The 23797-nt window shown below is 44.3% G+C and overlaps 1 protein-coding gene and 1 pseudogene across 2 annotated transcripts in view; one reads left to right on the forward strand and one right to left on the reverse strand.

Moving 5' to 3' along the window:
• The window catches only part of CHMP3 (charged multivesicular body protein 3), a 44878-nt gene that overhangs the window by 15463 nt on the left and 5618 nt on the right, over positions 1 to 23797 (forward strand). Inside the window, exons 2-4 of one of the 2 annotated variants that reach the window (XM_059659223.1) lie at positions 2088 to 2148; positions 10649 to 10828; positions 22912 to 23033. In XM_059659223.1, coding sequence (XP_059515206.1) covers positions 2088 to 2148; positions 10649 to 10828; positions 22912 to 23033 — 363 coding nt within the window. The remainder of the gene's footprint in view (positions 1 to 2087; positions 2149 to 10648; positions 10829 to 22911; positions 23034 to 23797) is intronic. The other variant, XM_059659224.1, reaches the window with a different exon arrangement.
• LOC132213123 (small ribosomal subunit protein uS9-like) lies at positions 483 to 1237 on the reverse strand (annotated as a pseudogene).

Consider the following 23797-nt stretch of genomic DNA (forward strand, 5'->3'; position numbering starts at 1 on the left):
ATATACATACGTCAGCCATAGAAGAGAACTGAAGTATTGGTACATGCTATATATAACATGGATGAGCCTCAAAAACAATATATTGAATGCAAGAAGCCAGGCATAAAAGGCCACAAATGGTGTGATTCCTTTAAATAAAATACTCAAAATAAGCAGATCGAAAGAGATAAAAAGCCAGTTAGTAGTTGCAAAGGAATGGGGGAAAGGGGACATAGGAAGAGATTATTTAAAGGGCTTTAAAAAATATAGAAGGAAAATGTAGAAATGTTTTCTTTAGACATGTTGAAAAAGTTTTGAGACTGGGGAGAGTCGGTAATTGCACAACATTGTGAAGGCACGAAATACCGCTGAATTGTACTCTTTAATATAGCTAATTGTGATATGTGAATTTCACTTAAAAACGTATATATAAACCTAATGTTAAAGTTTTTTATATTGTATAACCAAACAGCTTTAAGTTCTTTAATATTTCTTATGGGTGGAGTTACTATCGTTGTTGTATAATAAATGTTTTACAGATTTTGTTAAATAATGATTTTAATTAAATCATTAAGAGTCAGATTTATTGGAAATACATCTTCTCTTAATAGTATGGATTTTTTTAGTGCCATGTAGTTCATGTATCCATGAATGAAGCCTGAAGAGTTCAACATCAATTTTATTCCTGTTTTATTTCATTATTATTGTTATTATTTTTAACCTTAACTCTCACAACCATTTTTATTAGAAAGGTGAATCCTGATCTTCATGATGGGCTTTTTGATAGAATTTCTGGTAGTGATCATGGGCACGAGGGGCCCTGAACTCTTGGGGTTTGCTGTGAGGCAGGCAGCTACCAGAATGGTCTGGTCGTACTGGAGGAGAATGTCTTTGATCTCCTTCTTGGAAGCCTATCCACATGTTTTTGGTAATAGGCCACCAGGGCTTTGGAAGTGGACTGGCCGATTGCATAAGTCTGGGCCGCGTGACCACCACCCTTCCCATGGACACAGCCAGCTCGTTGTTCCTTGCCCAGAGGCAGAGCACGCTCCAGTAGCTTGTGTTGCAGGGTGTGGTTGGATCATGTTCAGGGAGCACCCATTCATCTAACGAGGCAGGTGCCCCGTTTGCCATGTGCCAGGGCACTGGCAGTTTTCTTGTGTCCTAAGACCTGCCCCAACTGCAGAGGACCCTCGGATGGCATGGCTGCAGGTGTACATGAGATATCCTCATTGTGAGGCGCTGCAAGCAGAAAAAAAGTCCTATTTTATGTTTTGTTAGACATAAGAGCTGAGAAACATTGTTAATATAAATAAGTAGATGGTGATGGACTTTTTGTTATGTCTGTGTCACTCAGTTCTTTGAATTTCTATGTCATATGCCAAAAAAACCCCACACATAGTGTGATTTACTGTAAAATTTAGTTGTAGTGATTTATCAGTTGATAATTCAGTTTTTCCTTCAATTTTTTTGAAACTGAAGAATTGGAAAACACTTTATACTTGCATAAGAATTTGATAATCACTAGAGTCAGTCATTTTCACTACTGCCTCAACACTTATACCAGCATTTCCAGTTGCCAGCATTTCCAGTTGCCCGTATTTTTATGGCTTTAGGGATTTTGCCTCTCAGGGAAATATATCAAGGTAATAAGACACATAGGTTAGAGGACTATCTTTCTTTTGTGAAATGAAAAGGCATTGTTAAAAGGGAAAAGGGGAAGGAAGGTGAACTCTCGTGACACAGGCAGAGCAGTGTTTGAAATAATTATCTGTAGGAGTTGAAAATCTGATACCCTTAAAACCTCTCTATACCCATGCAACTCTTGCAAAATCTTTATGTACCTGCAGGGTACTGAACTCTCTCTGCGATTTTGTATAAAATGCTTTTTACTGCCTACCTTCAGATAGGAATCTTTGAATAGCTTGGGACTTCTATGTACTGTGATTAAATAGATGAAAAATGGAATTTGCCCTAAAACTCTTTTTTGAAAATGACTTTATTTATTTAGTACTAGAATAAATATAGAATTAATATAAAATTCTTTAAAATTTGGTGACTTAGGAGGTTGGCTTCTCTTATAATTCCTTTTCTAAAATCTTTCCCAGGTCAATGAGTGGTCATTGAAGATAAGAAAGGAAATGAGAGTTGTTGACAGGCAAATAAGAGGTAAATTACCATTTTATGTCTCCTGTTCCCTCACTCCCTTAGTGTATTTTGCATTAGTTCATAAAAATAAGCTGCTTCAAAACATAGTTGATTCTTATATTATTTATAATTATTCTATTTGCTTTCTAATAATTATAAGAAAAACTAATCCTAATGAACTCAAAGAAACTTCATATTTTGTTAGAACTAAATCTTTCTCTTGCCTGGAATTCAGCTATTCAAGGGAGAGGGGTCATGTTCATTCATTTCTGGTTTTCTAGAGCTTAGTGTTGGAAACAAAGCAGGTGCTCACATACTGTGGTAGACAGAATAATGTCCTCCCAAAGATGTCCACATTTTAATCCCCACAGCCTGGGAATACGTTACCTTACGTGGCAAAAGGAAATGTGCAGATGTGATTAAATTAAGGCTCTTGAAGTGGGGAGATAATCCTGGGTTATCTGGGTGGGCCCAATTTAATCACTAAGTCCTTATAAGACGGAAGCAGTATGTTGAGGAAAGTGAGAGGAAAGGAGATGTGACCACAGTACCAGGTATTGGAGTGATGTATTTTGAACATGGAGGAACAGGCCATGCGCCAAAGAACACAGTTGGCCTCTGGAAGCTAGAAAAGACAGGGAAGTGGCTTCTCCCATGAAGCTTCCAGAAGAAACACAGTCCTTCCAACACATTGATTTTTCAGACTCCTAACCACCAGAATTATAGAAGAGTAAATGTGTTGTTTTGAGCCATCTACACTAATAAAAGAGAAACATGGTAATTGGCGTACGACCACTACCCTTCCCATTGGCTAATCAGCAAGATATGCAAATTAACTGTCAGCCAAGATGGCAGCCGGCAGCCAGGCAGCTTGAAACTAACATGAGGCTTGCTTGCTTCAGTGACGGAGGAAACCAACGTTCCCCGCCTGCCTTGCAGGTCTCTGAGCCTGCAGGTTCAAACATTGTAACAAATACAGATGCTAAACAAAACTCCAGAAACCAGCTTTCAGCCGGCTGGGATCTCAGAGCTGGAGTTGATACAGAGTTTCGAGAACCGAAACAAACCAGATACCTGCTTTCAGGAGCGGAGGCCTAAGAGCTGGAGCCTCAGAGCTAAAGCTGGCCCAGAATAAAAAAAAAAAAAGAAAAAAGGAGCGGTTGGGAGCTTCAGTCCCAGCCTGAAAACAGCCCTCAGCCCCTCACCCAGACTGGCCAGGCACCCCAGTGGGGACCCCCACCCTGATCCAGGACACCCTTCAGGGCAAACCAGCCGACCCCCACCCGTGCACCAGGCCTCTATCCTATATAGTAAAAGGGTAATATGCCTCCCAGCACTGGGATCAGCGGAGCCACGAGGCCTCCCGGCACCGGGATCAGCGTGACGGGGCAGCGCCCAAACCCCCTGATCGCCCTGCTGCTCTGTGTGTGACAGGGGTGGGGCCACAACCTCCCTATCTGCCCTGCTCTGTTCGTGTCAGGGGAAGGCACCCCAACCCCCTGATCGGCCCTGTTCTGTGGGTGATAGAGGGCGGCGCCCCAAACCCCCCACCCCCCACGGGCCAGCTCTTTGTGTGATGGGGTAGAGCCATAACCTCCCCATCGGCCCTGCCCTGAGTGTGACAGTGGCGGCACCCCAACCCCCTGATCGGCCCTGCTCTGTGGGTGATAGAGGGTGGCGCCCCAACCCCCTGATCGGCCCTGCTCTGTGTGTGACAGGGGGCGGTGTGCCAACTCCCCTATCGGCCCTACTCTGTGAGTGACGGGGGGAGCTCCTCAACCCCCTGATGGGCCCTGCTCTGTGCGTGACAGGGGGGAGCTCCCCAACCCCCTGATGGGCCCTGCTCTGTGCATGACAGGGGGCAGCGCCCCAACCCCCTGATTGGCCCTGCTCTGTGCGTGACAGGGGGTGGTGCCACAACCTCCCCATCGACTCTGCCTTGAGTCTGACAGGGGGCGGTGCCCCAACCCCCCAATCGGCCCTACCCTGAGCGTGACTGAGGGTGGCATTGCAACCTCCCAATCTGCCCTGCTCTGTGCATGACAGGGGGCAGCGCCCCAACTCCCCAATTGGCCCTGCTCTGAGCCCAATCAGGGGCTGCACCTAGGGATTGGGCCTGCCCTCTGCCACCCGGGAGCAGGCCTAAGCCAGGAGGTTGTTATCTCCCAAGGGGTCCCAGACTGCGAGAGGGCACAGGCTGGGCTAAGGGCCCCCCCTCCCCCCCGAGTGCACAAATTTTTGTGCACTGGGCCTCTAGTCTTATCTAATAAAAGAGAAACATGCAAATTGACCATACCTCTGCTACACACAACAAGCCACACCCACAAGCCAATCAGGAGCAACTATGCAAATAAACCCAACCAAGATGGCAGTGGCCATGGAGCTGGAGCAAACAGGAGGCTTGCATTGCCCCTGGTGATGGAGGAAACCAAGTTTCCCGCCTGCCCTGGCTGGCTGTGGGCTCCGCTCAAGGCTACAAAGTTTCAATTATAGAAGATAAACAAATCCCAGATACCTGCTTCCAGCTGCTGTGGCCTCCGCTCAAGGAGGGTCTGGGAGCCTGGGTTGCCCGGGGCCATGGCCAGCCTGCAAACAGTCATCAGCCCCTCACCCAGGCTGGTCATGCTCCCCAGCAGGGACCCCCACCCTGAAGGGGGTGTGACCAGCCTGTAAATGGCCCTCAGCCCCTCACCCAGGCTGGCCATACCCTCATAGGGTGAGGGTCCACGCTGGGGGCTTGGCCAGCCTACAAACAGACATCAGCTTCTCACCCAGGCTGGCCAGGCACCCCAGTGGGGACCCCTACCCTGAAGGGGGTGTGGCCAGCCTGCAAACAGCCATCAGCCCCTCACCCAGGCTGGCCACACCCTCATGGGGTGAGGGTCCTCTCTGGGGGGTTTGGCCAGCCTGCAAACAGCCATCAGCCCCTCACCCAGGCTGGCCACACCCTCATGGGGTGAGGGTCCACGCTAGGGGCTTGGCCAGCCTGCAAACAGCCATCAGCCTCTCACCCAGGCTGCAAACAGCCATCAGCCCTTCACCAAGGCTGGCCAGGCACCCCAACGGGACCCCTCCATCCTAAAGGGGGTGTGGCCAGCCTGAACACGGCCCTCAGCCTTTCACCCAGGCTGGCCATGCATCGCAGCGGGGACCCCCACCCTGAAGGGGTTGTGGCCAGTCTGCAAACAGCCCTCAGCTCCTAACCCAGGCTGACCACGCCCCCCAGCGGGGACCCCCCCACCCTGAAAATGGCCCTCAGCCCCTCACCCAGGCTGGCCACACCCTCTTGGGGTGAGGGTCCCTGCTGGGGGGCTTGGCCAGCCTGCAAACAGCCATCAGCCCCTCACCAAGGCTGGCCAGGCACCCCAGCGGGGACCCCCATCCTAAAGGGGGTGTGGCCAGCCTGAACACAGCCATCAGCCCCTCACCCTGACAGGCCACACCCCCCCAGCAGGGACTCTCACCTCATGGGGGCGTGGCCAGCCTGCAAACCACCACAGGCCCCTCGCCCAGGCCGCCCCACACCCCACAGGAACCCCCACCCTGATCCAGGACACCCTTCAGGGCAAACCAGCCGACCCCCCCCTTGCACCAGGCCTCTATCTAAACTAATAAAAGGGTAATATGCTAATTAGACTGGGAGACCTTCCAGGAGACCTTCTTGATGTTCTTCTGGACAAAGCCATGGTGGCAGGGCTGAGGTAGAGGCGGTTTCAAGGCCAAGAGGGGAGGGCAGTTGTGGGTGATCAGGCTGGTGGAGGGCGGGGCCATTGGGGGTAAGCAGACCAGCAGGGGGGCCAGTTGGGGGCAAGCAGGCCATCAGTGGGGGTCAGTTGGAGGTGATCAGGACAGTGGAGGGTGCAGTTTGGAGTGAGCAGGCCAGCAGGGGGCCAGTTGGGAGCGAGCAGGCCAGTGGGGAGGGGAGGTGGGGGTGAGCAGGCCAACAGGGGGTGCAGTTGGGGGTGATCAGGCTGGCGGGGGGGCATTTGGGGGCAAGCAGGCCGGCGGTGGGGGGGTAGTTGGGGGTGAGCAGGCCGGCAGGCAGGCAGGTGAGCAGTTAGGAGCCAGCAGTCCCAGATTGCGAGAGGGATGTCCGACTGCCTGTTTAGGCCCGATCCCTGTAAACCAGCAGTAGGACATCCTTCGAGGGGTCCCAGGTTGGAGAGGGTGCAGTCCGGGCTGAGGCACACCCCTTCCCCCATGCAGGAATTTCATGCACCGGCCACTAGTTAATAATAAAGAACTAAAGAAAACGCTACTTACAAAGAAACTAGAGGCCTGGTGCACGAAATTCGTGCATGGGGAGGTCCCTCAGCCCAGCCTGCACCCTCTCCAATCTGAGACCCCTCAAGGGATGTCTGACTGCCCGTTTAGGCCCGATCCAGGCAGACATCCCTCTCACAATCCAGGACTACTGGCTCCCAACCGCTTGCCTGCCTGCCTGCCTGATCATTCCCTAACCACTCCCCTGCCAGCCTGATCGACGCCTAACTGCACCCCTGCCGGCCCAATTGCCCCTAACTGCCCTCCACTGCCAGCCTGGTCACCCCTAACTGCCCTCCCCTGCTGGCCCGGTCACCCCTAACTGCCCTCCCTTGCCAGCCTGGTTGCCCCTAACTGCTCTCTCCTGCAGGCCTGGTCCCTCCCAACTGCCCTCCCTTGCAGGCCTGATCACCCACAACCACCCTCCCCTGCCGGCCATTTTGTGTGTTGGAGTGATGGTCAATTTGCACATTACCTCTTTATTAGATAGGATGATTTTATGGAATGCAAATTAAATAAACTGTTACATAAGTAAGGAATGCAATTCCATTTTCACTACTCTAAGCATGGCTGTAAATTGAGGAAAATATATTTATAAGTAAATTGTTGTTGAGTATCACTTAAAATTAAGGTGACTTGCAAAGAGATAATGACATTTAAATCTTTTATGATTTTTAACACTTTCATGATTGGAGTAAAATTAATACCATGAAAATATCCCAATGTCACCTTCTTAAAAAAAGAATTGGAGAGGGGAATTCCATTCCCAGCCACAGTGGAGTGAGGGATTCAGGCTTGCACTCATTGTAAATAAAGAACTGGACAGAGTCTATGAAACCCAAGTTTGCAAACATTGGACAACTGGCAATGCAGAATTTTGATCACTGAGAGAAGGAAAACAGAGGGAGTGAGCCCTAATATGTATGTCCCTGATTTTCTGCCTGGAGCAACTTTCTGGACCATACATAGTACATGGAAGGGGATTCTAAGCAGAGCATGGTGGTCTCACTGAGTTGGGGAACAGAATGGGGATCAGGGAGGCTGCAGTGGCTGGACTTTGTGGGCCAGTGTATCAGAGAGAAGGGCATTGCCCAGATAAAGGGCCCCACACATCTGCATGGGGTCTCATTAGTCTCTAGCTGAATACTGTGCCCTGTATTCTTAGAATGAGATTTCAAGTGGTTGGGCAAAGAACAATTACTGAGGACAGTACAAACTACTAGGAAGCTATAGGCTAAACAAGTCCCAGCACTAACAAGGAATTGAGAGATGGTAGACTTCTGATCCCACACAGTAATAAGACCTTTTTGAACATCTGGTACAGTTAATAGAGACCCCAGAAGGGCTATGTCTTGATATTAAGGCTAAATAGCCCTAGATTAAAGGCCGCCATAAGTCCATAGCAATAGCTTAAATTCAAGTCTTGAAACCTGATCTGCAGGCAATTTAACTGTCTTCCAAATAAAGCTGCTCTTTACAAGAAGAACAAAAAATTTAGACACTTAGCAATTACTGGGAAGAAGCAGGACAGTGGGAATCAAAATCAGGAAATATAAATAGACTAAAAAAACCCACAATAATGATTGAAAGCAGACAAGAATTTTAGACAGCTTGATCCCCAGTGGGGGGCGTTCAGGAGGCAGCCAATCAATGATTCTCTCTCATCATTGATGCTTCGGTCTCTCTTTCCTTCTCCCTTTCTCTCTGAAATAAATAAAAAATATATATAAAGTTAAAAAAAAGAAAAGAGCAAAGTGGAACTTCTAGAAATAAAAGATCTGAAATAAAAATAAAATAAAAATGTCACTGAATGGGTTTAATAAGCAGATTAGACACTACAGAAAACAAGATCAGTGAAATTGAAGATACCAATGCAAACTTTTAAAACTATAGTACAGAGAGGAAAATATTTTTAAATATATTTTTATTGATTTCAGAGAGGAAAGGAGAGGGAGAGAGAGATAGAGGGAGAATCGTCAACCAGCTGCCTCCTACACACCCCACACTGGGGACCAAGCCTGCAACCCAGGCATGTGCCCTGACCAGGAATCGTACCATGACCTGGTTCATAGGTTGATGCTCAACCATTGAGCTACACTGGCCAGGTGAGAGGAAAAAGTTTTTTTTTAAAAAAAGAATGAACCTGTGGAACAATATCAAGTTGTCCAACATGTAATTTGAGTCTCAGAAGGAGAGGAGTCAGATAAAATGATAACTGATGAATACTGCAAACACAGAGATACAAGTAATTCTTCAAACAGGATCAACACAAAACCATACCAAGGCATATCACAATTTAGATCATTCATGTTGCCTCTCTGAGATGAACACAGCCTGCCCCCCCCCCAACTATAAAGGAAATAATACACATATTGAGGCAGAAAAGTATAAATAAGAAAGTTAAAATCACCCTGAAATCCTATCAGTGGTTCTCAACCTGTGGGTTGCGACCCCTGAAAATACATCCTGCCTATCAGATATTTACATTACGATTCATAACAGTAGCAAAATTACAGTTATGAAGTAGCAACAAAAATAATTTTATGGTTGGGGGTCACCACAACATGAGGAACTGTATAAAAGGGTCGCATCATTAGGAAGGTTGAGAACCATTGAGAGAGAGCATGTTGGTGATCATCCCTTCCAGATATATGTCTGTCTATAGTTGCATTTATACACAAGCATTTGTTTATAAATGGATTATAATATTCTTGTTGCTGCTTCTATTTCTTACAGTAAAATATGCATAACATAAAATTGACAATTTTAACTAAGTGTACAGTTCGGTAACATTAAGTCTATTCACATTGCTGTGTAACCATCAGTACTGTTTATTTCCAGAACTAATCTTTCATCCCATACTGAACTCTGTACCATTAAGCAGTAACTCTCCATTTCCCCCTCTCCCACCTTCCCTGGTAATCACTGTTCTACCTTCTGTCTCTATCATTTGACTGTTATGTTACCTCATAAAAGTGAAATCAAACAATATTTTTCTTTGAATTTGGGTTATTTTACTTACCATAATGCTTTTAAGATTCATCCATGTAATAACATATATCAGAATTTCCTTTTTAAAACTGAATAATATTCTATTGTATGTATATACTTCATTTTGTTTATTGATTTATCAATGGACATCTGGGTTATTTCTACCTTTTGGCTGTTGTGAATATGCTGTTATGAACATGAGTGTACAATTATCTGTTTCAGTCCCTGCTTTAAATTCTTTTGTGTATATACCCCAGAAATGGGTCAAATAGTAATTCTTTATTTAAATTTTGAAAAACTGTAGTGTTTTCCACAGGACTGTACCATTTTACATTTTTAACATCCAGGACTAAGATTCAAAGCAACCACATAAAAAGAATATAGAAGAAAGTCACTGTGCATGCCCAGGGAAAGATGTACACTCTGAAAAGACCTGAGAAGTCTAAGTTTACACCTCAAGCTGATTCTCAGCACAGATATCCTATGACAATAAAAATTTTTAAAATAGCAAATTCTGGGGAAGTGGTAGAATTTCAAGAGTTATGTGATGATTCAAATGTCCCATTAACAAAATATCACAAGGCATACAAAGAAACCTAAAGTATTGTCCATTCAACAGTAAGTAAATCAGCAGAAATTGTTCCTGAGAATGACTAGATGACAGATTTACTAAACAAAGACTTTAACACAGCCACCTTAAAGAGGTATAAAGTAAGATGTGGACAAAATTAAGAAAAGTATGTATGAACAAAATGGGAATATCACTAAATGATAGAAAACATGAAAAGAAACCAAAAAGAAAAGCAGCAGCTTAAAGGAATAATAATTGAAATGAAAAATTTGCTAGACTTATTTTTTGTTAAATATGTTTTTTATTGATTTCTGAGAGGAAGGGAGAGGGAGAGAAGGAAACACCAATGATGAGAGAGAATCATTGATCAGCTGCCTCCTGCATGCCCCACACTGGGGATTGAACCCACAACCTGGGCATGTGCCCTGACCAGGAATTGAACCATGACCTCTGGTTCATTGGTTGACACTCAACTACTGAGCCACACTGGCCGGGCAACTTTTACTTTTACTCTTAAATTACTTTAACGTTGTATCTGGAAATAACAAATACCCATCACATTAATTAGCTTACTTTTGTTTATATTCTAACTGTTTTCCTATTTAACAGACATATTTAGATCACAATCAGAACAGATTTGAGAACCAATAATTAAGGGGTTTACCCTTAATTTTTGTTGTTTTGCTTTAAATTTAGATATTCAAAGAGAAGAAGAAAAAGTGAAACGATCTGTGAAAGATGCTGCCAAGAAGGGTCAGAAAGACGTCTGTGTGGTCCTGGCCAAGGAAATGATCAGGTCAAGGAAGGCTGTAAGCAAGCTCTATGCATCCAAAGCTCACATGAACTCTGTACTCATGGGGATGAAGAACCAGCTGGGTAAGAAGGCCATTGCCTTACCACCACCTAGTCAAAACAAGAAGCGAGAAAGAGAGAAACATTTATTTGTTTCCTCCTGTATACCCCCCAACTGGGATCGAACCCACAACCCAGGCATGTACCCTGACCGGGAATTGAACCTGCAGCCTTTTGGTGCATGGGATGATGCTCCAACCAACTGAGCCACCCGGCCAGGGCTTTAATTTTTTTATCATTGTCTTAGTTTGGGTGTTATATAAAATGCAAAATATTACTATCATTCATTTTATTGTTATTTTTCTTTTTGCCAGTGTTGTTGAAGTAATGGCAGTCTACACATAAAACTGCTTTGTTTAAAAGTTAGAATGTGCCTGGCTGGCGTGCCTCAGGGGTTGAGCATTGACCTATGAACCAGGAGGTCACGGTTCGATTCCTGGTCAGGGCACATGCTTGGGTTTCGGGCTCAGCTCCCGGTAGTGGGGGGAGTGCAGGAGGCAGGCAATCAATGATTTTCTCTCATCGTTGATGTGTCTATCTTTCCCTTTCTCTCTGAAATCAATAAAGATATATTTTTTTAAAAGTCAGAATGTGCCGAAACCGGTTTGGCTCGGTGGATAGAGCGTCGGCCTGCGGACTGAAAGGTCCCAGGTTCGATCCCGGTCAGGGGCATGTACCTGGGTTGCGGGCACTTCCCCAGTGGGGGATGTGCAGGAGGCAGCTGATCGATGTTTCTCTCTCATCGATGTTTCTGACTCTCTATCTCTCTCTCTTCCTCTCTGTAAAAAATCAATAAAATATATTTTAAAAAAAAAGTCAGAATGTATTTCCTCATGTGAACAGTGTTACAGAGTGACCTGAGAGTTGAGTCATAGTTAAACTTTGCATCCAGTTGGTTTCTGTTCTTACTTAATTTCTGTTAAATGAAGACATCCTAATGCAGAACTGTAGTTGCTCAGAATGGCAGCAAGTGACTGTCAGAAATTTATACTTAGTATGGGCTCAGAAATTATGGAGAAACTTTTCACTAAAGAGTATTGTCAACTCTCTGTCAGATACTACATTGATGAGCACATCACACTCAAAAGTTAGAAGACTGAATTTTCATTTTAAAGGCTGGTTCCAAATTATTACCTAATCCATTATTTGATTGTATTTAGCTCTGAAGGTATTTCTTTACATTCAGTTTTAATTTAACACTTGGATGTAGCTTTTAAATATTAGTATGTGTAAGGACTACATCATCAGTTTCTTTCCCCAGATACTGGCGAAAATAATCATGGGTTGGGAAAGAGTAAAAATGTGACAAACTCTTTGTACCACATCTTTTTAACTTTTTTTAAAAATATATTTTATTGATTTTTTACAGAGAGGAAGGGAGAGGGACAGAGAGTTAGAAACATCGATGAGAGAGAAACATTGATCAGCTGCCTCCTGCACACTCCCTACTGGGTATGTGCCCGCAACCAAGGTACATGCCCTTGACCGGAATTGAACCTGGGACCCTTGAGTCCTCAGGCCGACGCTCTATCCACTGAGCCAAACCGGCCAGGGCCACATCTTTTTAACTTTTAAAAACTGTTATTTCAGCCCTAGAGTAATGTATTTAGACTCGTTCAGTACTGGCTATATCACTTATCTCTGTGCCTTTGAACAAACCAAGTGTTCAGTACCATGAAGAAATAGTTTAATCTTATGTCATTTTAAAAATTATATATTTTTTTATTGATTTCAGAGAGGAAGGGAGAGGGAGAGAGAGATAGAAACATCAATCAGTGATGAGAGAGAATCATCAATTGGCTGCCTCCTACAACCCCTTATTGGGGATTGAGCCCATAAACTAGGCATGTACCCTTGCCAGTAATTGAACTGTGACCTCCTGGTTTATAGGTCAGTGCTCACCACTGAGCCACACAGGTTGGGCTTATCTGTCATTTTGAAAGCTCAAGTAAAATATCCTTGCCTTTTACAGCCAGCTTTGAACGTTTCATGTTTATTCCCTATTTTCATATTCCCTATTTTTATGCAACATGCTGAAAAGATGCAAGTTCAGTTGACCATGAGAAACTTACTTTAAATTTTTTCATTATTTTTGTTACTGAATCAATATCAGAAAACATTCTGCTTATTGTGCCTTCTCTCCCCTACCCCACCTAGGAATTCAGCACTGTATGCATAGTCTCTTTTTTTCCCCAATTGCAAAGTAAAAGTATACAGGATAATATAGTAGATACTATGTACCTATTGCCTAGAACCAATAAAATTTGATATTTTGTTATATTTGCCTCAGTTTTTATATTATAAAACATTATTACTAAACTTGAAGCTCCTTTAATATACCTTTCCAATTCCATTCCCTTCTCTCTCAACCTCCCTAGAGGAAACCAGTATCATGAATCTTAAAACTTGTATAAATGGTATTATACTATATACACCATTCGGTATCTTTGTACCATGTATTGTTGTACTTTTGAAATATACTCAATGATAAATACGCACTTTAACTAGTGGATGGTATTCCATTATATGGGTGTGTCATATTTTATTTTTGTTTCCCCCATTGATGAGCATTTAGGCTATTTCCAGTTTTTGCTGTTACTAACAGTGCTGCTGTGAATGTCTTTTCACTCTTGCACACGTCAGGTGGTTTCTTTAGGACAGTTATATACGCAGAGTGGAATAGCTGAATTTAAGTTATTCTAGAATTGCAAAATTACTCTCTACAGAGGTTTTACCAATATATATTTCCACCAGCAGCAGATGAGAGTTCTTTTTTCCATATCTTTTTATAGTCCGACTTTTTAACCTTTAAGACAGTGGTTCTCAACCTTCCTAATGCCGTGACCCTTTAATACAGTTCCTCATGTTGTGGTGACCCCCAACGATAAAATTATTTTCGTTACTACTTCATAACTGTAATTTGCTACTGTTATGAATCGTAATGTAAATATCTGATATGCAGGATGTATTTTCATTGTTACAAATTGAACACAAAGCATAGTGATTAATCACAAAAACAATATGTAATTATATATGTTTTTTCCAATGGTCTTAGGCGACCCCTGTGAAAGGGTTGTTCAACCCCCAAAGGGGTCGTGACCCACAGGTTGAGAACCGCTGCTTTAAGAAGTGTTATCTTGTTTAACATCTGTGGGAACTAGTGAACTTGATCACTCTCTTCTGTCACCTTTTCTCCCTGTGTACTGATTCCGAAAAATCTTTTCAAGCAATTATAACTCACAGATCACCATTAATTTACGTGAAAAAAAAATCTTTCCTCCCATAGCATGTACTTTCAGTGGTAAACATGACGAAAGCTTTCTCAGGTACTGCTCAAGTCAAGAGCTTGTTATCCTTTAAATATACATTCCTAACAATATGTAATGTTTTTTAAAACATATATTACCCTGTGGTTCTATCACAACTTAAAAGTAAAATATCTGCTCTTTGATCTTTAAATGTTAAAGTGCTATAAGGCTCTGTTTGGCCCTCTGCTCCCTTCCATCTTCTAACATCATGATCTCATCTAGCTTCATGCCTTTAAATGCTGTTGATATTTGAAGTTTTGTCTTCAGCCTGACTTCATCACTAAATGTATAGTTGGCATCTCCACTCATGTCTTAATGAGTATATCAAAATTAATATGCCCACACAAAATCTTGGCTGGTCTTACTTCATCTGTATCCCCACCTACTCCCTATGTTCTCCTCTAGGAATCCAAGACATCATATAATTTCAGTTGTAAATGTTTGCACTTAGATTTTTAAAAGACAAGGGTTCTACCCCTTCTGTTCCTTGTTCTTTCAGTTCTGGGATTTGTGATCATTTCTTTTCCACGCACTGCATTTTTCTGTTTGTTGTGGGCGGGGCCGGGGGGGGCGGTTAATGAAAGCAAAAGATTTTAGTCAGTTGTTAAATTTCCTAGATTTGTCCTTTAATTTGTTAGGTTTCCTATTTTCTGTTTTGAGAATAATAATAGTACCTTCCTCATAGGGTAGTGTGAGGCTTAATTTAGTGCCTGGCACATGGTAATTGCTACATATTATAGGTTTAAATGTTGTTATCATTGTTATCAATTTAGTCTTTGTTTTCTACTTTCTGAGAAATTTCCTCAACTTTATATTCCATTTATTCTATTGAATTTTTTGTTTTGGCTAGCTTGATTTTTATTTACAGGAAAGAATTCTGTGATAGTCCCCTTAAAAAAAAATTCTGTTTTTATTTCATGAATGCAGTATTGTCCCTTATTTTTGACAGTTTTCTTTAATAAATTACTTTTTGTTCCTTGCATTGGTTCTCAGAGCTGCTGCTTCTCTATTTCTCTCTCCCTTTTTAAGAAAGAAAGAGAACCCAGCTGGCATAGCCCAGTGGTTGAGCGTTGACCTATGAACCAGGAGGTCACAGTTCGATTTTCGATCAGGGCACATGCCCAGGTTGTGGGCTCGATCCCCAGTGGGGGCGTGCAGGAAGCAGCTGGTTATTTCTTCTCTAGCATCATTGATGTTTTTTTCTCTCTCTCCCTTCCTCTCTGAAATCAATAAAAATGTATTTTTTTTTTTTTAAGAAGAGAGAGGGAGGCAGAGAGGGTAATTGGAGGAGGTTGGATTAAGTGTAAGCTTCATGAGAACCTTCTCCAGTCTCTTCAGCAAATGGACTAAGCTACAAAGAGCAAAATGTTTTCATAAATTTAATAAATACATTCTCTTAGCCCCTATTATGTGCCATATATATTGCTGGGCACTGGAGATAAAATAATGAACATTACAGGCACAGTGTTGCCCTCTAGGTATGGGGTGAAAAGCAAATAATTGAATAAGTTTAATAAAGTAATAAAATACATGCATATGTATAATTGTGTTAAGCACTAGGAGACTGGAAAAGGGAAATGCAGTGAAAGGTGGCTCCTTAAGGCACGGATGTAACCTGAAGGAGGAGGAGCAATTAAGTGTATGTGTTGGTGGGATGTTCCAACTAGAGTGTCAGTATGTGTAATGGTCATGGGGCAAAAACAATAGTGTACTCCACTCTGAAGGAAGGTCTGGGAGGTTGGGTACCCCAACTCTCAAGTTGATGGCCAGTAAGGATGAGCAGGGAAGTGAAGATGGGGTTTTTTTGGTGTTTTTTATTTTTTGTTAATCTTCACTCAAGGATATTTTCCCATTGATTTTTAGAGAGAGTGGAAGGGAGGGGAAGAGACAGAGAGAGAAACATCAATGTGAGAGAGACACATCGATTGGTTGCCTTCCTCATGCACCCTGACCAAGGTTGGGGATCGAGTCTACAACCCAGGTACGTGCCTTTGGCCGGAGAAAAACCTGGAACCCTTCAGTCTGCGGGCCCACAATCTATCTACTGGCTAGGGTAAGAAGGCAGTTTTTACAGCTATTAAAAGCAAGAGTTCTTAGAGACACATTCAAATTGAGTTGTGCTGGGGCTACGGAGCAGATAAAATTCAGTGGGAGTTCAGAGGAAAAGTATTTGGGGGAGAATCAGGGAGGCAGCTGAGTAGAGGAACTAGGGTGCAGGTGAAGTATTTCAAGTTGTGTTCAGCCAACAGCACTTGATTCAGTTTGATGAGAGTGCATTAAGGGGAGCAGTGGGAGGTAACGCTGCAAAGGTAATTTGGAGTCGAGCTGAGAGTTAAGCTGAGGAATTGTCATTCATTTCCTAGGCAGTGGAGAGCCTTGGCACACTTAAGCACAGACTGCAGATGCAGCAAGTGGGGCAGTGGGACCAGGGAGGTAGTGGGCAGAGCCTGAGTAGTCAGTCCACTGAGATGGCATGGAAGAGAGGGCGAGAGGAGGCACTGTTCTGCATGAAGGGTAAACGGGACTTGGTGAAGGTGTAAACAAGCCAGAGATGCGCCAAACTCTTGAACGTAGAAAGACTGCAGGGCCATTAAGACACTGGAAACCTAGGGAGAGGAAGGGAGGAAAGGAGATTCTGTTGGGCTGTCCAGATCGCTGGATGAGGATCACCTGGCTTCCCCAGCACCAATGCGCTGCCTGGTGAGAGGAACCCCCAGGGAGAGAATTGAGAGAGTTTATAATAGGGTGTTGCTTGTTGATAAATTAAATACAGCAGAGAAGGTACGTGAGGATAGGACTTGGGACAGGCAAGAGGGAGGAGTTTACATTTAGGGAGTGAGAAAGGAGAAAACCAGAAATGGTGTAATGAGAGTTCCTGAGTGGTCTTGCTTCAAATGTGCCTTACACACACACACACCCCGCCCCCCCAGGCCTGTTGCTGCTTTGAAAACCCACCATTTGATGCAGTCATTCCTTTTCCTAAAATGCAGTTGTTAAAATGCAGATGTCCCTGGGAGGGTGAAATGCTAAGCCTTGCCAGCTATGAATACGTTGTCATGATCAGATGCTTTCCAGGTGAAGCTTTCTGACAGCAGCTTCCCACAGAATAAGACAGATGATGAGTATGTTTTGATTGAGAGGAGAAAGTGAAGAGAGAGGTTCAAAGGTGGGGCAGGAAATAGAATTACCATATCATCTGGCAATTCCACTGCTGGGTGTCCACTCAAAAGGATTGAAAGCAGGGATTCAGACAGGTAATTGTGCACCCATGTTCCTAGCAGTGTTTTCACAATGGGCAAAAGGTAAAGGCAGCTTGAGTGTCCACTGAAGGATGAAGAGATAAAATGTGGTTTATATACAAAATGGAATATTCTTCGTCTTTAACACACATTATAAATGGCTACACCTTGAAGGCATTATGTGAAGTGAAATACACCTGTCACAAAAGGACAAATATGGCGGCATAGATAAACACCTGAAATTGCTGCCTCACACAACCACTTCAAAAATACAACCAGAAGACAAACGGATATCATCCAGAACCACAGGAAGGCTGCCTGAGTGGAAATTCTACAACTAGAAGGAAAGAGAAAAGCACACTGAGACTCAGAGGAGGTGTGGAAGTAAAGTGCAGAGGTACGGAGGCACACGTGGAAAGGGCTGGCAACTGAGGACACAGTTGTCTTTTTCATTCGGGAGGGAGGCACAAGCTCCCGACTGCTCTGAATTCCAGTTCCGGGCGAATCTCTGGGGACCCAGACTCATACAGGGAGAAACTGGACTGTCTGGTGGGCAGAACTCAAGGGCGGCCTTTTTTTTTTACTGCGGGACACTGAGACCCGGGACCTCTTAGGGCAGGACTGAGGATTAGCTATAGCTGTTTGCTCCACCCTGTTGAGCCCCTGAGACCCAGCCCTACCCAAGCTGTGCGCAGAGGCTTTTGCATATGAATGGCCTGGCCCTTTGCAATCTAAAATTACCTAACTGCAGCTGGATCAGAGAGACCCAGAACATCTAAAAGAAGGCCCAAGGCCCCACAGCAGCTTGCATTGCTTCACAGCTGGGCCTCATCTGGGCACCTCCAAACCCCAAACAAGGAAGAGAAACCTGCAGATCTCTTCGTAGCTCCTGCTGGGTAGCCTCAGACAGAGGCTAAATTAGCACCTCCTTAGAGATCCAAGAGCCAGTGTACCCAGTGGTCAGAGTGGAACCATCCAGATTACAACTCCTCAGATCCATAAGGGACACACTCAGGAGGCAGACTCAGTGAGCACCAAAGCCCCACTGAAGCAAGTCTTGCCCCAGAAGGGTGTCTCCAGCACAGAAGTTCTCCCATCGCAGATACAGCTGATTCTCACAGTCAGTTGGCCTGGAGGTCAATACCTCCCAGTGATACCAACAACAATCAAAGCTTAACTACAACAAGACTGTGCACAAAGCCCACAAAGGGGTGCACCAAGAGTGTCCACCTCAGGTAATTGGGGATGCTGAGCCACTGGGCCCTATAGGACACCTAGCACAGAAAGCCTCTCTATCAACACAGGGAAGCAGCCAAAATGCGGAGACAAAGAAACAGGTCACAAATGACAGAAATGGAGGAAAGCAAACTACTGGATATAGAGTTCAAAACCACAGTTATAAGGTTTTTCAAGAATTTTCTAGAAACCGCCGATAAATTTAGTGAGACCCTCGAGATTATGAAAAAGGACCAACTAGAAATTAAGTATACACTGACTGAAATAAAGGATATTATATAGAGATCCAACAGCAGACTAGAGGATCACAAGAATCAAGTCAAAGATTTGAAATACGAAGAAGCAAAAAACACCCAACTGAAAAAACAAAAAGAAAAAAGAATCCAAAAATATGAAGATAGTGTAAGGAGCCTCTGGGACAACTTCAAGTGTACCAACATCCGAATTATAGGGGTGCCAGAAGAAGAGAGAGAGCAAGATATTGAAAACCTATTTGAAGAAATAATGACAGAAAACTTCCCCTACCTAGTGAAAGAAATAGACTTACAAGTCCAGGAAGCACAGAGAACCCCAAACAAGGAATCCAAAGAGGACCACACCAAGACACATCATAATTAAAATGCCAAGAGCAGAAGACAGAGAGAATCTGAAAAGCAGCAAGAGAAAAACAGTTAGTTACCTACAAGGGAGTACCCATACGACTGTCAGCTGATTTCTCAACAGAAACTATGCAGGCCAGAAGGGAGTGGCAAGAAATATACAAAGTGATGAATAGCAAGAACCTACAAACAAGATTACTTTACCCAGCAAAGCTATCATTCAGAATTGAAGGTCAGATAAAGAGTTTCACAGATAAGAAAAAGCTAAAGGAGTTCATCACCACCAAACCAGTATTATATGAAATGCTGAAAGGTATTCTTTAAGAAGAGGAAGAAGAAGAAAAAGGTAAAGATAAAAATTATGAACAACAAATACATATCTATCAACAAGTGAGTCTAAAAATCAAGTGAATAAATAATCTGATGAACAGAATAAACTGGTGAATATAATAGAATCAGGGGCATAGAAAGGGAGTGGACTGACAATTCTAGGGGGGGAAGGGGTGTGGGAGGTGCGGGAAGAGACTGGACAAAAATTGTACACCTATGGATGAGGACAGTGGGGCGGGGGGTAAGGGCAGAGGGTGGGGTGGGAGCCGGATGGAGGGGGGATAAAGAGGAACAACTGTAATAATCTGAACAATAAAGATTTTTTTTTTTAAAAAAAGGACAAATACTATGATTCCATTCCTATCAGGTACCTAAAATACTCAGATTCATAAAGACAGAAAGTGTAATGGTGGCGCCAGGAGTTGGAGGGAGGTGGGAGATAGGAAGGTAATGGTACAGAATTTCTGTTTGGGAAGTTTGAGAAAAGTTCTGGAGAGATAGTGGTGGTGATGTACAATGTGAATGTACTTAATGCCATCAAACTGTACATTTAAAACTAGTTAAAACAGTAAATGTTATGCTATAAATGTTTTGCCACAATAAAAATAAAAAGGTCGGGCAGGCCTGGGTGCTCAGCCATGGTGCGCCCTGCAGCAGGGACTGAATGGAGCTCTAAGCCCTTGAATGCTGGGGGCAGAGTGTCTAGAGGGCCAGACAGGGCAGCACTCTCCTAGGCACCCGTTGTGATTTCCTTCTCTCTCTCTTTGTTTCATTCCATGCTTTGATTGGAGTACTTGAAAGTGAGTGTACAAAGTGTGGATCTTTGAGGTAAAACATCACATTTGTGAAATTTAAACTGATTTGTTGATCAAAGCACATTTTTAATAATTTATTAGTATTTCTAACTTAAAAGTTATGTAGGCTTGCTGTAACTTTAATTCCAATTGCAGTGGCTCTTCTGGCTTAGTCAGTGATTCTCAGCGGGCGGCAGGTTTGCCCTTCAGGGGACATTGGGCAGATTTGAGACATTTTTGGTTGTCACAACTGGGGAAGGAGGAATGTTGCCATTGGCATTTAGTGGGTAGAAGCCAGGGATGCTGCTGAACATCCTAGAATGTATAAAGCAGCCACTACAATAAACAAGACCACAAAATAAAAAGTGAACGTTCACCAATCCCCTGTCTCGGCCTCAGCCCTCTTACCCACCAGTAACCACAGGGACTGTTATGCAGCTTGCTTTTTTCAGCCTAACAGTTTGTCATTTTAACAGGAACAGACTTTTCTCTTTATTTGGCATTAAACATTTAACTGTCTTCTAGCATATGAAAGATTAAAATTCAGTTTTTTTAAGGCTTGCTGAGCAATAATCTTCTAAAATAAATATATATCTGTGTTATGTATCGTCCATAGTAGTGTTTATTTTGTGGTTTTAAATGTTTTTCTTCAAAACTTTTACAAATTCAGATTTTATAGTGCATAATTATCTTTTTCCAATAAAATTATTTTCCCTTGAACAAACAAAATACAACACTGAAATGTTTTAAAGGGTTAGAAACATCCACCTCCCTAACAAATTGATTGTTTCCATTTGTTTCATATTCAGTTTTAGTTGTTAATCTTATGAATGCTGTGTTTATGCAGCTGTAAATAGTGTGTAAGAACACACAGCTGGCATTGAACTGAGAGTGCCACAAGAGGGTCGTTCCTCTAAAAGTTTAAAGTCCTGTCCCTTTAGCACCTAGATAATCAGAAAGCTACATTCTCACACTCCTCCCACCTTAGCTTTGATTCCCATAGAAATGCCTTTACTGAGCTATGTTTTGATAGTATTCCTTTGCTTTATTTAATGGAAAATAATCAGCCATATTAAGAAGATTTCTATAACCTCTATACAGTTGCTGATACAGTCAGTAAAGATTGTGATCATGTCATCATTTTAGAACCTAGTGCTGGGAAAAAATTATCTTTCTCATCATTGATGTTTCTATCTCTCTCCCTCCCTTCCTCTCTGAAACCAATAAAAATATATATTAAAATTTTTTTAAATCAACAAATAAATGCTGAGGAGGATGTGCAGCCACTGTGGTTAACTGTGGAAGTCCCTCAAAATACTAAAATAGAGCTGCCATACCGCCCAGCAGTTACACTTCTGGATATACATACAAAGAAAACAAAACACGAATTCAAAGAAACGATACACACAGCCCTGTGTTCATTGCAGTACTATTTATAACTAGAGGCCCCGTGCATGAAATTCGTGACCGGGGGCGGGGGTGGGGCGTCCCTCAGCCTGGCCTGCACCCTCTCCAATCCGGGATCCCTCTCGCAATCCAGAACCACTGGCTCCTAAGTGCTCACCTGCCTGCCTGCCTGATGGCCCTAACTGCTCTCCCCTGCCAGCCTGATCCCCCTAACTGCCTAACTGCTCTCCCCTGCCAGTCTGATCCCCCTCAGTGCTCTCCCCTCCTTGTCTGATCCCCCTAACTGCCTATCTGCTCTCCCCTCCTGGCATGATCCCCCTAACTGCCTACCTGCACTCCCCTCCTGGCCTGATCCCCCTAACTGCCCATCTGCTCTCCCTTCCTCTCCTCGCCTTGAGACTCTGGTGCCAGGAGTGCTGAGAGCTCTCCGGCGAGGCCCTGCCCCCATCCTGACGCCCCCATCTGGGCTGGGCTGCGCAGTGGGCCTGGTGAAGGGGGGGACCAGGGGCGGGGGGGGGGCCAGTGGTAGCCGCAATTCCCCGGCCCCGTTCCCACCCACCATTTCCAGTGTGCACACAGCCTGTTGAACGGTCGTGACTGGGACATCGTTAGCAACCTAGGTATCAGTAGGTGAATGGATAAAAAATAATTGGTCTGTGATATACAGATATGCATATGATCTCAGAATACAGTTTTTGCCTAGCAGGGAACTGTAACCATCTTACGTTGACACGCACATATACTCACTGCCTCTTATCCTGATTTCTCTCATTTTCCTGACATCCAGCAGCAGGCTCCTCACAGAGCGGCTGTAGTCCACATGCTGGTTTGTGAAGAGCACTGCGTGGGTAGCCTAAAGCCTTGCTTTCCAGTGTGACCCTGGCCAGGTCCAGAGCTGTTCCTCACCTGTGTGACTCCCCTGGATGCCGTGGTCATTCCTGGCCGGCGTCCTTCCCTAAGGTTAGCCGCAGGCCTTCGGGTCCCTCCGCACTGGCCGGGTGAAGTGCGTGCTCAGTGTTAGCAAAGGAGCACACAGTTTAGGAAAGTCAGTTCCTTGTGCAGTCGTGTATTCCGCAGATACATTAATGGCTTTGGAAATTCACATACTGCTGTTTCCTTTTCTTAGAATGGCTTGTCATTTTACTCTCTTTTTTCATCCTTGGTCCCTTCTATTGAGTAGTCCTTCTCTTTCAGCGGTGTTGCGAGTGGCTGGTTCCCTGCAGAAGAGCACGGAAGTGATGAAGGCCATGCAGACCCTCGTGAAGATCCCAGAAATCCAGGCCACCATGCGGGAGCTGTCCAAAGAGATGATGAAGGTGACCTGGGGCTCACCCTGATCCCGCTAAGTGTCACGCTCAGCAAGTGGCGGAGGCTTGGGCTGGGCTGGGCAGGAATGGGCGGACCGCTGTGGCCCGACACTGAGGACAGAGGAACAGCAGTTAATATCGGTTGAAACCACCTGAGCTGAGCATGGCAGAGGTGGGTCAGGTTGCCAGAGTGCCCCTTAGAGGAAGTGAAAGTGTACCCAGACCTCAGGGGAGGTTGGGATCCAGGGAACGGGAAGCTGGGGTTTACAGGCTCCGACAGGAGTACAGAGACAAGAAGAGCCCGGGTTCCTCCGTCTGCTCCAGGGGACTGTTAGAGAAGCTGGCATGGGGGGTCGTTCTCCCTCCCTCGCCAGCAAACTTTTGGTAATTTTTTTTCTGTGAAGGGCCAGATATTAAATGTAATTTCTATTTTGTGGACCTATATCTTTGTTACAACTACTCAACGCTGCTTTGTAGTGTAAAAGCAGCCATACATAATATGTAAACACCTGAGAGTTACTGTGTTCCAGTAAAACTTGATTTACAAAGCAGGGAGTGGGCTGATTGGAATCTGAGGGCTGTGGTTGGCTGGTGCCCGTTAGACTAGAGAAGGGGAGGCTGAAAACCAAATAGAAAGCCGTGAACACCTGCCGTCCAGGACGGGCCTCGCAAGGACCTTGCTGCTGGACGGGGCTCAGGAGGGTGTTGTTCCTGAGCCTCTGCTAGCCATTGGTGCATCTCGCATTCTGTCCTCTCAAGCCCACCCAGCGACC

This window comes from Myotis daubentonii, chromosome 12, assembly GCF_963259705.1.
Source record: "Myotis daubentonii chromosome 12, mMyoDau2.1, whole genome shotgun sequence".
NCBI lineage: Eukaryota > Metazoa > Chordata > Mammalia > Chiroptera > Vespertilionidae > Myotis > Myotis daubentonii.